Below are 11,846 nucleotides of genomic sequence, written 5' to 3' on the forward strand. Positions count from 1 at the left end.
GGAGAAATGATAGTACACACATTGCTGTGTATATAACAGTGATTCTCAACTGGTAAAGATTTTGTACCCTCACTGACATTTGGCAGTATCTGGAGATATTTATGACAAAAAAGTGGAGGGTGATACTACAGGCATTTAATGGGTAGAGGCAGAGATTCAGTCACTACACATCTTTTTGGGGGGGGGGTCTGGGGATGTCAGGGGCATTCAACCTCTGGGCTATATCCCCTGCCCTATTTTTTTTTAATGTTTTTAGTGTTAAGTCTGTTATTTTTTTATTTTCTTTTTTCTTTTTTTCTTTTTTATTTTTTTATAAGTGGAACATATTGAGAGTGGTGTACATTTACATTTTGCTTCATGCTCTTCCCCCTCTCCCCCATTGAGAGTGTCCAGGTTAATCATGTTGTATTCATGCTATTACACATATTCGTATGTAGCTCCTCCATTGAACAACCTCAGCTTTCTTTCTCTCCTATCCTTCCGTTCAAGCTTTGTTGAGATTTCCCCTCCATCATCTGGAATACCTCTGGTATTACCACTACTCCGTAGCTTGAACATATTAGAGAAAACATATGTTCCTTCTCTTTCTGTGCTTGACTAATCTCACTTAACATAATATTCTCTAGTTCCTTTCATCTTCTTGCAGATGCTATTATTTTATTTTTCTTTATAGCTGAATAGAATTCCATTGTGTGTATTTCCCATAATTTTCCAATCCATTCATCTGTTGATGGAGCTCTAGGTTGGTTCCATATTTTGGCTATTACAAACTGTGCTGCTATGAACATGGGCATGCATATGTTAACGTAGTTCTCTGATTTCAACCCCTTTGGAAAGATCCCAGGAGTGGTATAGCCGGATCAAATGGTGGATCTATTCCCAGTTTTCTAAGGAATCTCCATACTGATCTCCATAGTGACTGAACTACTTTGCACTCCCACCAACAGTGTAAAAGAGTTTCTCTTCACCCACATCCTCGCCAGCATTTGTTGTTGTTTGATTTCTTTATGTTTGCCACTCTGATTGGGGTTAGATAGAATCTCAGTGTAGTTTTGATTTGTATCTCCCTGATGGCTAGTGATGTTGAACATCTTCTCATGTATCTATTGGCCATTTGTATCTCTTCTTTTGTGAAATGTATATTCATTTCAGTTGCCTATTTCTTGATTGGGTTGTTTGTTTTGCAAGTGTAGAGTCTTTTGAGCTCTTTGTATATTCTGGATATTAGCCCGCTATCAGAGTGGTGGGTGGTAAAGATCTTCTCTCATTCTGTAGGCTGCCTCTTTAAGTTCTTGATGGTTTCCTTTGATGAGAAGAAACTTTTTAGTTTGAAGGAATCCCACTTATTAATTCTTGCTTTAATTTCCTGTGCTTTGGAAGTCTTACTGAGAAAGTTACTCCCTGTACTACCTATATGTTGGAGTGTAGAGTCTATGCCTAGAGTTAATTTCCTGTCCTTTGGAAGTCTTACTGAGAAAGTTACTCCCTGTACTACCTATATGTTGGAGTGTAGAGTCTATGCCTTTCACTAATAACTTCACAGTCTCTGGTCTAATTTCTAAGTCTTTGATCCATTTTGAGTTGATTCCTGTGCATGGTGAGAAGTAAGGATTCAGATCCAACTTTCTACAAATGGATAGCCAGTTCTCCCAGCACCATTTGTTGAAAAAGCTGTCTTTTCTCCAGCGTATGAGTTTGGCCCCTTTGTCAAAGATCAGTTGACTGTAGATGTGTGGGTTTGTTTCTATATCTTCTATTCTGTTCCACTGTTCAGTATGCCTATTGTTGTGCCAATACCATGCTGTTTTTACTACTATTGCTCTTGAAGTCTGGGATTGTGATGCCTCCTGCCTGGTTCTTGTTGCTGAGAATTTCTTTGGCTATTCTGGGTCTTTTCTTCCTCCATACAAAATTCATAACTGATTTTTCCAGGTCTATGAGAAATGTTGGTATTTTAATGGGGATTGCATTGAATCTATAGATCACTTTTGGCAGTATGGCCATTTTGATGATATTTATTCTGCCTATCCATGAGCAAGGGAGATCTTTCCATCTTCCAAGGTCTTCTTCAATTTCCTTCTTTAATATTTTGTAGTTTTCTCTGTTGAGGTCTTTAACATCTTTGATTAGGTTTATTCCTAGGTATTTTATTGTTTTAGAGGTTATAGTAAATGGAATAGTTTTCTTTATTTCTTTCGTTGTGGATTCATTGTTGGCATAAAGAAAAGCAACTGATTTCTTTTGGTTGATTTTGTATCCTGCAATTTTGCTGAATTGGTTAATCAGCTCCAGAAGTTTTTTGGTTGAGTTCATTGGATCTTCTAGATGAAGAATCATATCATCTGCAAATAAGGATAGTTTTAGCTCCTCTCTTCCTATTTGAATTCCTTTGATTTCCTTCTCTTGTCTTATTGCTATGGCAAGAGTCTCAAGGACTATATTGAAAAGGAGAGGTGATAATGGGCATCCTTGTCTTGTGCCTGATTTTAAAGGGAATTCTTGCAGTTTTTCCCCATTCAGTATGATGTCAGTTTGGGGTTTATTAATGATGTTGAAATATATTCCTTCTTTTCCAAATTTCTGCAGTGTTTTTACATAAATGGGTGTTGATTTTGTAGAATGCTTTTTCAGCATCTATTAAAATGATCATGTGATTTTTGTTTTTAGTTCTATTTATGTGGCAAATAACATGTATTGATTTGTGTATGTTGAACCAGCCTTGCTTTTCTGGGATGAAACCAACATGGTTATGGTGTACAATTCTCTTGATATGGTTTTGAATGTGTATAGCTTGTATTTTGTTTAGGATTTTTGCGTCTATGTTCATTAAGGATATTGGTCTGTAATTTTCCTTTCTTTAAGTATCTTTATTTGGTTTGGGGATTATTGTGATACTTACCTCATAGAAGGAATTAGGAAGAATTTCATCTCTTTCAATTTCCCGGAACAAGTTGTGAAGTATTGGTATTAGTTCTTCACTGAAAGTTATGTAGAATTCAGCTGGGAACCGGTCAGGGCCTGGGCTTTTCTCTGTTGGCAGAATTTTGATTGCTGTTTCTATTAATTTGTTTGCTATTGGTTGGTTTAGGCTTGCTATGTACTCTTGGTTCAGTTTAGGTAGGTTATATGTGCTTAGAAATCTATCGATTTCTTCTATGTTTTCCAGTCTGTTGGAGTATAAATTCTCAAAATAGTTTCTAATAATCCTTTGGATTTCCCCTCTGTCTGTGGTGATGTCTCCTTTTTCATTTCTGATTTTAATAATTTGAGTTCTCTCATTCTTTTCATTAGGTTGGCCAGGGATTATTTGTCAATGCTGTTAATCTTCTCAAAGAACCAGCTTTTTGTTTTATTGATTCTTTGAATATTTTTTTTTGTTCTGTATTTCATTTATTTCTGCTCTGATTTTAATAAATTCTTGCCTTCTTCTGGCTTTGGGATTAGACTGTTGCAGTCTTTCTAGGTCCTTGAGTTGTGTCATTAGGTTGTTTGCTTGGTGACTTTCTGTTCTTATGTGGGCACTCAATGCTATGAACTTTCCTCTCAACACTATCTTCAAAGTGTTCCATAGATTTTGGTAAGTTGTTTCTCTATTTTCATTTAATTCCAGAAATTTCTTTATTTCTCCCCTAATTTCCGCTCTTACCCACTCATCATTCAAGAGTATATCATTCAATCTGCATGTATTTAAATAGTTTATTTTGGGTTTCCTGTTGTTGATTTCTACTTTCATTCCATTATGGTCTGAAAAGATGCAGGAAATTATATTACATCTTTTGAATTTGCTGGTGCTTTCTTTGTGCCCCAGATTGTGGTATATTTTGGAGAAGGTGCCATGGGCTTCTGAGAAGGAATGTGTATTCTGTTTTTCCTGGTTGAAAAATATTCTGTATATGTCTATTAAGTCCATTTGGTTTATAGTTTTCATCAGTTCTGCAGAGTCTTTACTCATCTTTTGCCTTGAAGGTCTATCTAGTGGCGTGAGAGCTGTATTGAAGTCTCCCACTATTATTGTATTTGGGTCTATTTGAGATCTTATGTCCAAGAGGGTTTGTTTTACAAATGTGGCTGCACCTACATTCGGGGCATAAACATTTACTATCATTATATCTTCTTGGCGGATTGTTCCTTTTAATAAAAGGAAGTTCCCTTCTTTGTCACTTCTGATGTGTTTTAGCTTAAAGTCTGTTTTGTTGGATATCAGTGTTACTACTCCTGCCCTTTTTTGGTCCCCATTGGCATGATATATTTTTCTATCCTTTCACTTTCAGTCTGTGAATGTCTTTTGTTGTAAGGTGTGTTTCTTGCAAACAGCATATATTTGGATTATATTTTTTAATCTACATTGCCAGTCTGTGCCTTTTCATTGGAGAGTTAAGTCCCTTGACATTCAGTGTTATTATTGAAATGTGTTGTTTATTTCCTATCATTTTGTGTTCTATCTTCTGTTGGATATAGTATTGTATTTAGATGCCCTGCTGGTCAACTTCATCTCTTCTCTGGTTCTGGAGTCTGCTTCTTTTTTCTTCTTTATGGTTTATTTCTTTAAGTATTTTCTCTAGTGTTGACTCAGAATTCATGAATTTTTTGAGGTTCTGCTTATCCTGAAATACTTTTGTTTCTCCATAAATGTTGAATAATAGTTTTGCCAGATATAGCAGTTTTGGTTGGAAGTTGTTTTCTTCCAGAGTCTGGATCACATCATACCAGTCTCTCCTGGCATTCATGACCTGGGATGTATAGTCTGGAGTGAATCTTATTGTTTTGCCTCTATATGTTACTCGTCCTTTTGTTCTCACTGCTTTTAAGATTCTTTCCTTGACGTCTATGTTGGTCATTTTGATTATTATATGACTTGGGGATGTTCTTCTTTGATCTTGTCTTAGTGCTGTTCTGTATGTCTTCTGAACATAAAGATCCAAGTTTCTTTCCATGTTTGGAAAATTCTCTGAAATTATTTCTTTGAAGAGATTACAGATGCTCTTTCCCCACCCCCAGTTTCCCCTGCCCCCACAACATTGAGTGTCCAGGTCAACCATGCTACATTCACACTTATATTTGAATGGTGCTCCTCCATTAATCAACCTCAGCCTTCTGCTCCTGCCCTATTTTTCTAGTTTTGCTAAGTAATCCCGTCCATTATCTGGAGTCCCTCTGGTATCCATAATACTCCCTTGTTTGTGCATTTTAGAGAAAACATAGTCCCTTCTCTTTCTGTGCTTGGCTAATCTCACTTAACATAATGTTCTCCAGGTTTTTTCATCTTCTTGCAAATGACATGATTTTGTTCTTCTTTATTGCTGAATATAATTCCATTTTGTGTATTTCCCATAGTTTTGCAATCTCTTCTGTTTATGGAGATCTAGGTTGGTTCCGTATTTTGTCTGTTGCAAATTTTGCAGCTATGAACATGGATATTCTCTTGTACACTGTTGTTGGGAGTGCAAACTAGTTCAGCCGCTATGGAGATCAGTGCGAGATTCCTTAGAAAACTGGGAATGGATCCACCACATGATCCAGCCTTACCATTCCTGGGTATCTTTCCAAAGGGGTTGAAATCAGAGAACTACAGTAGTTTCCTTTTTTATAGCATTATTGCTCAAACTTGGACTATGCTTGGTTATGCATCTTTTCAAAAGGGAAACATTTCATATTCCATATCATCTATTTTATTATGAATCACTTACCTATATGGAATAATGGAACCAATTTCTTTATGTTTAAAGCCTTAATTCACAAAAAATAAGAATACATTTTCAAATAAAAAATGAACCAAACTATACAAAGAAAAGTTGCCATATTACTTAAGGATGACAGTACATATTGTCCTGAAACAATTACGTTATTATAGTGACCATATTTATTTGTATGTCTGTGCTATATAATAAGCTTTGATATGTCACCATCCTTCTAATTATTTTACTTATTTTTGTCTTTGGCATTATTACATATATATTTTTGCATTATATATATAATATATATATAATATATATAATATATATAATATATAATATATATTTTTGCATTAACTCAGAAAAAATACTTGTTACGCACTGTTGCAGCCAAATTGAACAACAGTAATAAGACAGACACTAGAAATTGGTAAGCAACATTGTCCAGGACTTATTACTTTATAATTTTATATTATTATGAAAGTAAAGGCAGAAGAAACGTTATCTTTAAGTCACAGCAAAGGCTGTGTGTTGGATAACTGTTTTCTCAATGATGAGAACCATTAATCTGTAGAATTGAGGCCTAAATGTCATAGCAAGGTATATAAAGTCTTCACTGTGCTGTATCTTTTCCAGCTTCCCAGTTCCTCCCATTGGGCATTTTCTGTTTCCACACTTATAACTGATATTTGAACTCATCATATTGCCCTGTCCCTTTGCTGTTTCAGGTCTCTATACTTAGGCTTTTGCTGTTTCATTTGCATATTCCCCTCAGGTTTTTGTTTCTTTCTATATTTAAATCATGTCTTTCAAGCTCTAGCCTAGGTATTACTTCATTTAAAATAACTAGAATCCTAAAGTGAAATGTTCACCTCGTTTGACTAAAGACAATCTTCTCATCTCCAGACTTTTCTTCTTTAGAATATAGAAATTAATTTTCTCAGTGTACCATATATTACTTGAGAGTAACTAGTGTACTGCTAGCACCAATCCAAGGTTTTGATGTACAGTTAACAATTGGTGGATATACAATAGATTTCAGAAAAAATATTCTTATTTAAAGGACAATCTCTTATAAACACATGAAAATTTTTGTTTTGATTTATTTTGGTTTTGGTTTTGGTCTGCTTGGTGTTTTCTCCAAATATTCAGAATATCTCTTAAGAAGAAATGGTATAATTGAAAGAAATCATTAGATTGTAAATCAGAGTACACAGAGAGTACACAGAGTTCATATCTTATCCCACCTCTTTTTCCTGTGTGGACGTAGAGATAATTATTCTTCACTACTATATTTATAAAATACTGGCACAGTTTCTAGGCATTTTCGTGCATACCCAATAAATGTTGGTTTACTTCCTACATTATTTCTTTGCTTATTTTTATGGCCTTTAGTAATTTAAAATTATTATTGTTACCAGAGAAATTTCAAAAGTATACTTTTCTATTATAGTTAGTTTTAGGTCCATTATTATATTTTTCTGAACTGAGCTTCAATATTAATGTATAAAACAAAAGACACACATCAATCTTTTCTTTTTATTCTCATAGAATACATCACTCTCTATATATTTATTTAGAACATGATTCTTTTATTTTATTTCTGCAGGCATTAGGGAAACTTTACTATGTTCCTTTTACCAGAGAAATCTCTCTACTTCTCTTTATAGTCTTTTCTCATCAGAAGGTATCTATTTTGAGAAGCATTTCCTTTACCTCTATTATATTATTAAATTTCTTCCTTTTTATACTTTCATCATGGTTCTTTGGGTAATGGGCTTAGGATTCATTGAGCACACAGAATTTATTGTAGAAGGGAATCATGTAGTTAGAAGCAATATGAAGTTTCTCTAATCAGTGAGTTCTTAACTTTCATATGGTTCATAAACAAAGATAGATACAAGTAGACCCAAAAGCAATTAAGGCAGATATAGCTGATGCCAATAAGAACTAAAAAGATTTTTTAAATTGCAATTATATTATAAGATAAAATGTTAACTACAAACTACAGGGGTTTCTAAAGAAAAATTTGTAATAATAGATACTTACAGTCCATGACAATTCAGGATGGATGGAAAAGAAAGCTTTATAAATGTGGAATAGCCAAAGGATAAACTAAGCTACTAATGGATACAATCAGTGTCAGCAGAGGCAAAGTATTTAAGTTTCATCTTAACATTGTGAGGATAGCAATAATAAAATCAATTTGTCATAGAGCAGCAGGCATGAGTCTATGACCCACTAGAAATCTTTCAATTATAAGCCTTCCTAAAGACTGAAAGAAATGTGTGGCATAGGTGGGTGCTATTGTATTGGATTAAGGCTACACCTTTTACACTTTGACACATTTTACCTTTAGCTTATTTTTAATTCAATTCAGATTTAATGTTGGTGCTCTATGGTGGAGAGATTCATCACTAACAGAAAACGACTTAAAATATTTGAAACTTAAGATTAATTTGTGTCTGCATTTGCCTTGTTTATCACATTGCTTACCATATGGTAGGAAATAAAAGAGAACCCTAAGGTCTTGTTTTTTAGGCTAGGAATAAAGTATTTTGAGTTTGCAAATCTTATGAACAGTTATAAGTTAGTGAGTATTGACCTGAGGCCCTTTTGTATCTATGTTGCCTACATTTGGGCCACAATTAACATATGCCACTCCTAAAGGCTGAGTGCTGTTTGACAGCTTGCACAAAGGAAGAGAAATCAACACAATTCTTTTCAATCTGTTTCTGCTTCCAGATTTCTTGTCTTTTGCAACTATCTAGGAAAAAAAATAATTAGAACTATCACAAAATGCACATCTAATTTTGTTTTTTACTTGTTTTCAGCATTTATTTTAGCTTCTTATAAAGTATGAGAATACTAGTATTTATTTATATTATAGATTAGTTTAAAAGTTCTGTGCTTTTGTGTCAGTCTACCTTATACAAAAATTCCTATTCCTTGTGTTTCATCAACATTTTCACCGAAATAATGCAAAGCAACTGATTATATAACTTAAAGAAGATTTATTTGCTTGTAGTTTTTTAGAGATTCTGGGTACAGTCCATATGAAACCAGAGTCTGAAGCTCAGGGCATGCCCACAAAGCTCTGCTCTCATTTCACAAGTGGAGGTTGGAAGGGGGGGAGGAGAAAAATATATTTAGACTTCAAGATCATACTCTCAGAGACCTTTCCTTAGCAACCAAGCCCTGCTTTCTACATTGCTACCTTGTTTCTGTGAGGAGTAGGGGGACATTCTAAATTCAAATTATTACACCTTGCTTTTGGAGACCTTACAATATAATGGAGGAGAATAAAAAGATAATCCCTTGAGAGAATGACAAGAAGATCACAGGATAGGACAAAATAATTTCAAAAGGTCTATCTGATTGAGGACTATTTTACAAAAACTCTTAAAATTCAACAAGAAAATTAAATACGCTGGGTATGATGACACATGCTTGTAATCCCAGTACTGGGAAGCTAAGACAGGAGGATCACAGGTTTAAGAAAAAATAGGATTGTGTGTGTAACTCAGAGGTAAATGACCTTGGGTTCAGTCCCCAGTACCACACACTTTAAAAAGAAAGAGGAGAGGAAGAGAGAGAAGGAAAGATGAAACACAATTTTTAAAATGGATAAGCTATTTGAGGCAGATATGTTAGATATGCAGATGGTAAATAAGCATATTAAACAATGCTTGACATTGTAAGTCAGTTGAGTAATTGTAGATTAAACAACCTATACACTTATTACTGTATTAACTTATGCCAAATACTGGCAAGGATGTAGAAAAATAGAGCTTTCATTCACTACTGATAGAAATGCAAAATGACCCAGCTACTTGAAAGGCAGTTAGGCAGTTTCTTACAAAACTGAACATACTGTCACCATATGATACAGCAATCATCCTTTTTAAAACCTGGATTCACAGAAAACTTTCACATAGATATTTAGCAGCTTTATTCATAGTTACCCAACTTTGGAAGCAACCAAAATGTTTTTCAGCAAAAATATGGAAAAACTTTAGTACATCCAGAAAATGGAATATTATTCGGCACTAAAAAGAAATGATTCAGCAAGTCCAGAAAAAGAAATACAGAAACTCAAACTTGTATTGCTAAGTGAAAGAAAACCAGTCTAAAATGGTTAATACTACTTGATTCTAATTAATATAGCCTTCTGGAAAGTCAGTGAAAAGACCAATGGTTGACAGGGTTAAATGGGCAACAAATAATGAATAGACAACACAGAGGGTTTATGGTGAATAAATGCTATTACATATTTGTCAAAACCCATGGAGTTTTCAGCACCAAGAGTGAACCCTATTTCAACTATCAGCTTTTGGTGCTAATGTTGTGTTAGTTCAGCAGTTACAGCATATACAGTATTCTTGTGGGACATGCTAATCTCTGGGAGACCATGGGTATTTAGAGTCAGAAGATATTTGTGCACTTTCTGTATTTTCAATTTTGCTGTGAACCAAACTACTCTAACAAAATAAAACCTAGTTATTTTTGTTTGTTTGTTTTGTTTTTGGTGGTGCTGGGGATAGAACCCTTCACTTCCGGGCTACACTCCCAGACCTATTTTATATTTTAATTTAGAAACAGTCTCTTAAGCCAGCTGAGACTGGATTTGAATCTGTGCGATCCTCCTTTCTCCGCCTCCCAAGCGTGGGGATTACAAGCGTGCGCCACCATGCCCGGCAAAACCTAGTTAAAGGCAATACCTCATGTTAAGTACTGTGAAAGAAGGGTTATAGGAAATGTGATAGCCCAGAGAAGAGGTGGCTTAGTCAGCCTAGGGAGATTTGGAAAAGACTTCACAGAAGTGGTGACTTTGTGACTGAAATTCCAAAGGCTAGTTGAAATTGCCTACAGAAAAAAGAAGATATGTATAACAGAGAAGAAGGGAGAATATGGAGGGGGTTAAGCAGTAGAGAAATAAAGAGCGAAAGGAGGTGGGTAAAATGTGATTGCATTGCAGTTCTTACTGAACCCTGCAGTTTATGGTAGATACATGTAGGAGTTTGGACTAGTGGGTCAAGTTGGGAATGATTGTAAATAACCAGTTTAGATATATTGGATGTTTGTGATGAGTAAAAAGTCTAGCATTTACTTTATGCTTACTTTGCTGTTTTTTGTGTGGTTATCATATGTAATTTCTGTGACACCCTTAGGCCATAGACATTATTATTTCAATTTAACAATGAATAATCTGAGATTGACAGCTTACATTTAGTTAATCATGATGTCAGAACACACATGTCTGACCACTGTCCCAAGGAGAAGTATAGGTAGAATATTCAGAAAGTGGGGAACTGAATGCAGTTCAGTTATCAATGTCTATTTTGTTGTTTTCCCAGGTCTCTGCAACAAAACAGACCAGTAGCTGCAATCAACTGCAGTCCTATCACACCTTCATGATGTCACCCTTGGCCAGATACACACTAAACAGTCTCAAGATCCGAAGTATTCAGCAAATTATGGCAAGACAGAGCCATGTAAAACATGCACCTGATTTTCATGACAAATATGGCAATGCTGTACTAGTTACTGGAGCCACTTTCTGTATTGCCACATGGGCATTTTTAATCACACAGATGGGAATAAAATGGAACCTATCTCCTGTTGGTAGAGTTACCCCAAAAGAATGGAAAGATGAATAGCCATAACCATTACTGTAATACAAAATTGTTTCACAACTTGTCCTGTAAGTGTTCTGCTTCTCATTAAAATACTGTATAATCGAAGAAATAAAATACATTTGGAATCTTGAAGAAGTTGTTGCAAATAGTCATTTTGCCTGAAAGCAATGTAGTAGCAGTAGATATAGATTGCAGAAGATTACAAATAACAAATATTTGAAAGTAGGATTAACATCATACATTTTTTGGGGGTTAATTATTTATACTGTATATCCTTCAATTAATATGAATTTTTATTTTTAAGATACATATGTATATATAAACCCTATAAAGTTTTCTTTTACACTACTTTTGGAAGTTGATAATTTTTCACATCCTTTATCATTTCCACCCTGGTCATTAGAATTATTATACTTTGACTGTCCTTCTTGCTTCTGTCTTTATTCTTGTCAGCCTGTTCCATGCCACACACATTACACACAATATGGTTTGAGCACAGCAGCTAAAGTGATCATTTAAAAACATAGACGAGTGA

The 11,846-nt window shown here is 34.8% G+C and overlaps 1 protein-coding gene across 1 annotated transcript; it reads left to right on the plus strand.

Annotated features, from left to right (window-relative positions):
- Positions 1-11,086: 11,086 nt before the first annotated feature.
- Positions 11,087-11,332, plus strand: COX7B2 (cytochrome c oxidase subunit 7B2; the record flags this gene model as incomplete). The annotated part of the gene is made up of 1 exon (XM_080698035.1): positions 11,087-11,332. The coding sequence occupies one exon, from the start codon at positions 11,087-11,089 to the stop codon at positions 11,330-11,332; it is 246 nt and encodes an 81-aa protein (XP_080554161.1).
- Between the last annotated feature and the right edge of the window lie 514 nt (positions 11,333-11,846).

This window comes from Muscardinus avellanarius, assembly GCF_963383645.1.
Source record: "Muscardinus avellanarius genome assembly, chromosome: 6".
In the NCBI taxonomy this organism is placed as follows: Eukaryota; Metazoa; Chordata; class Mammalia; order Rodentia; family Gliridae; genus Muscardinus; species Muscardinus avellanarius.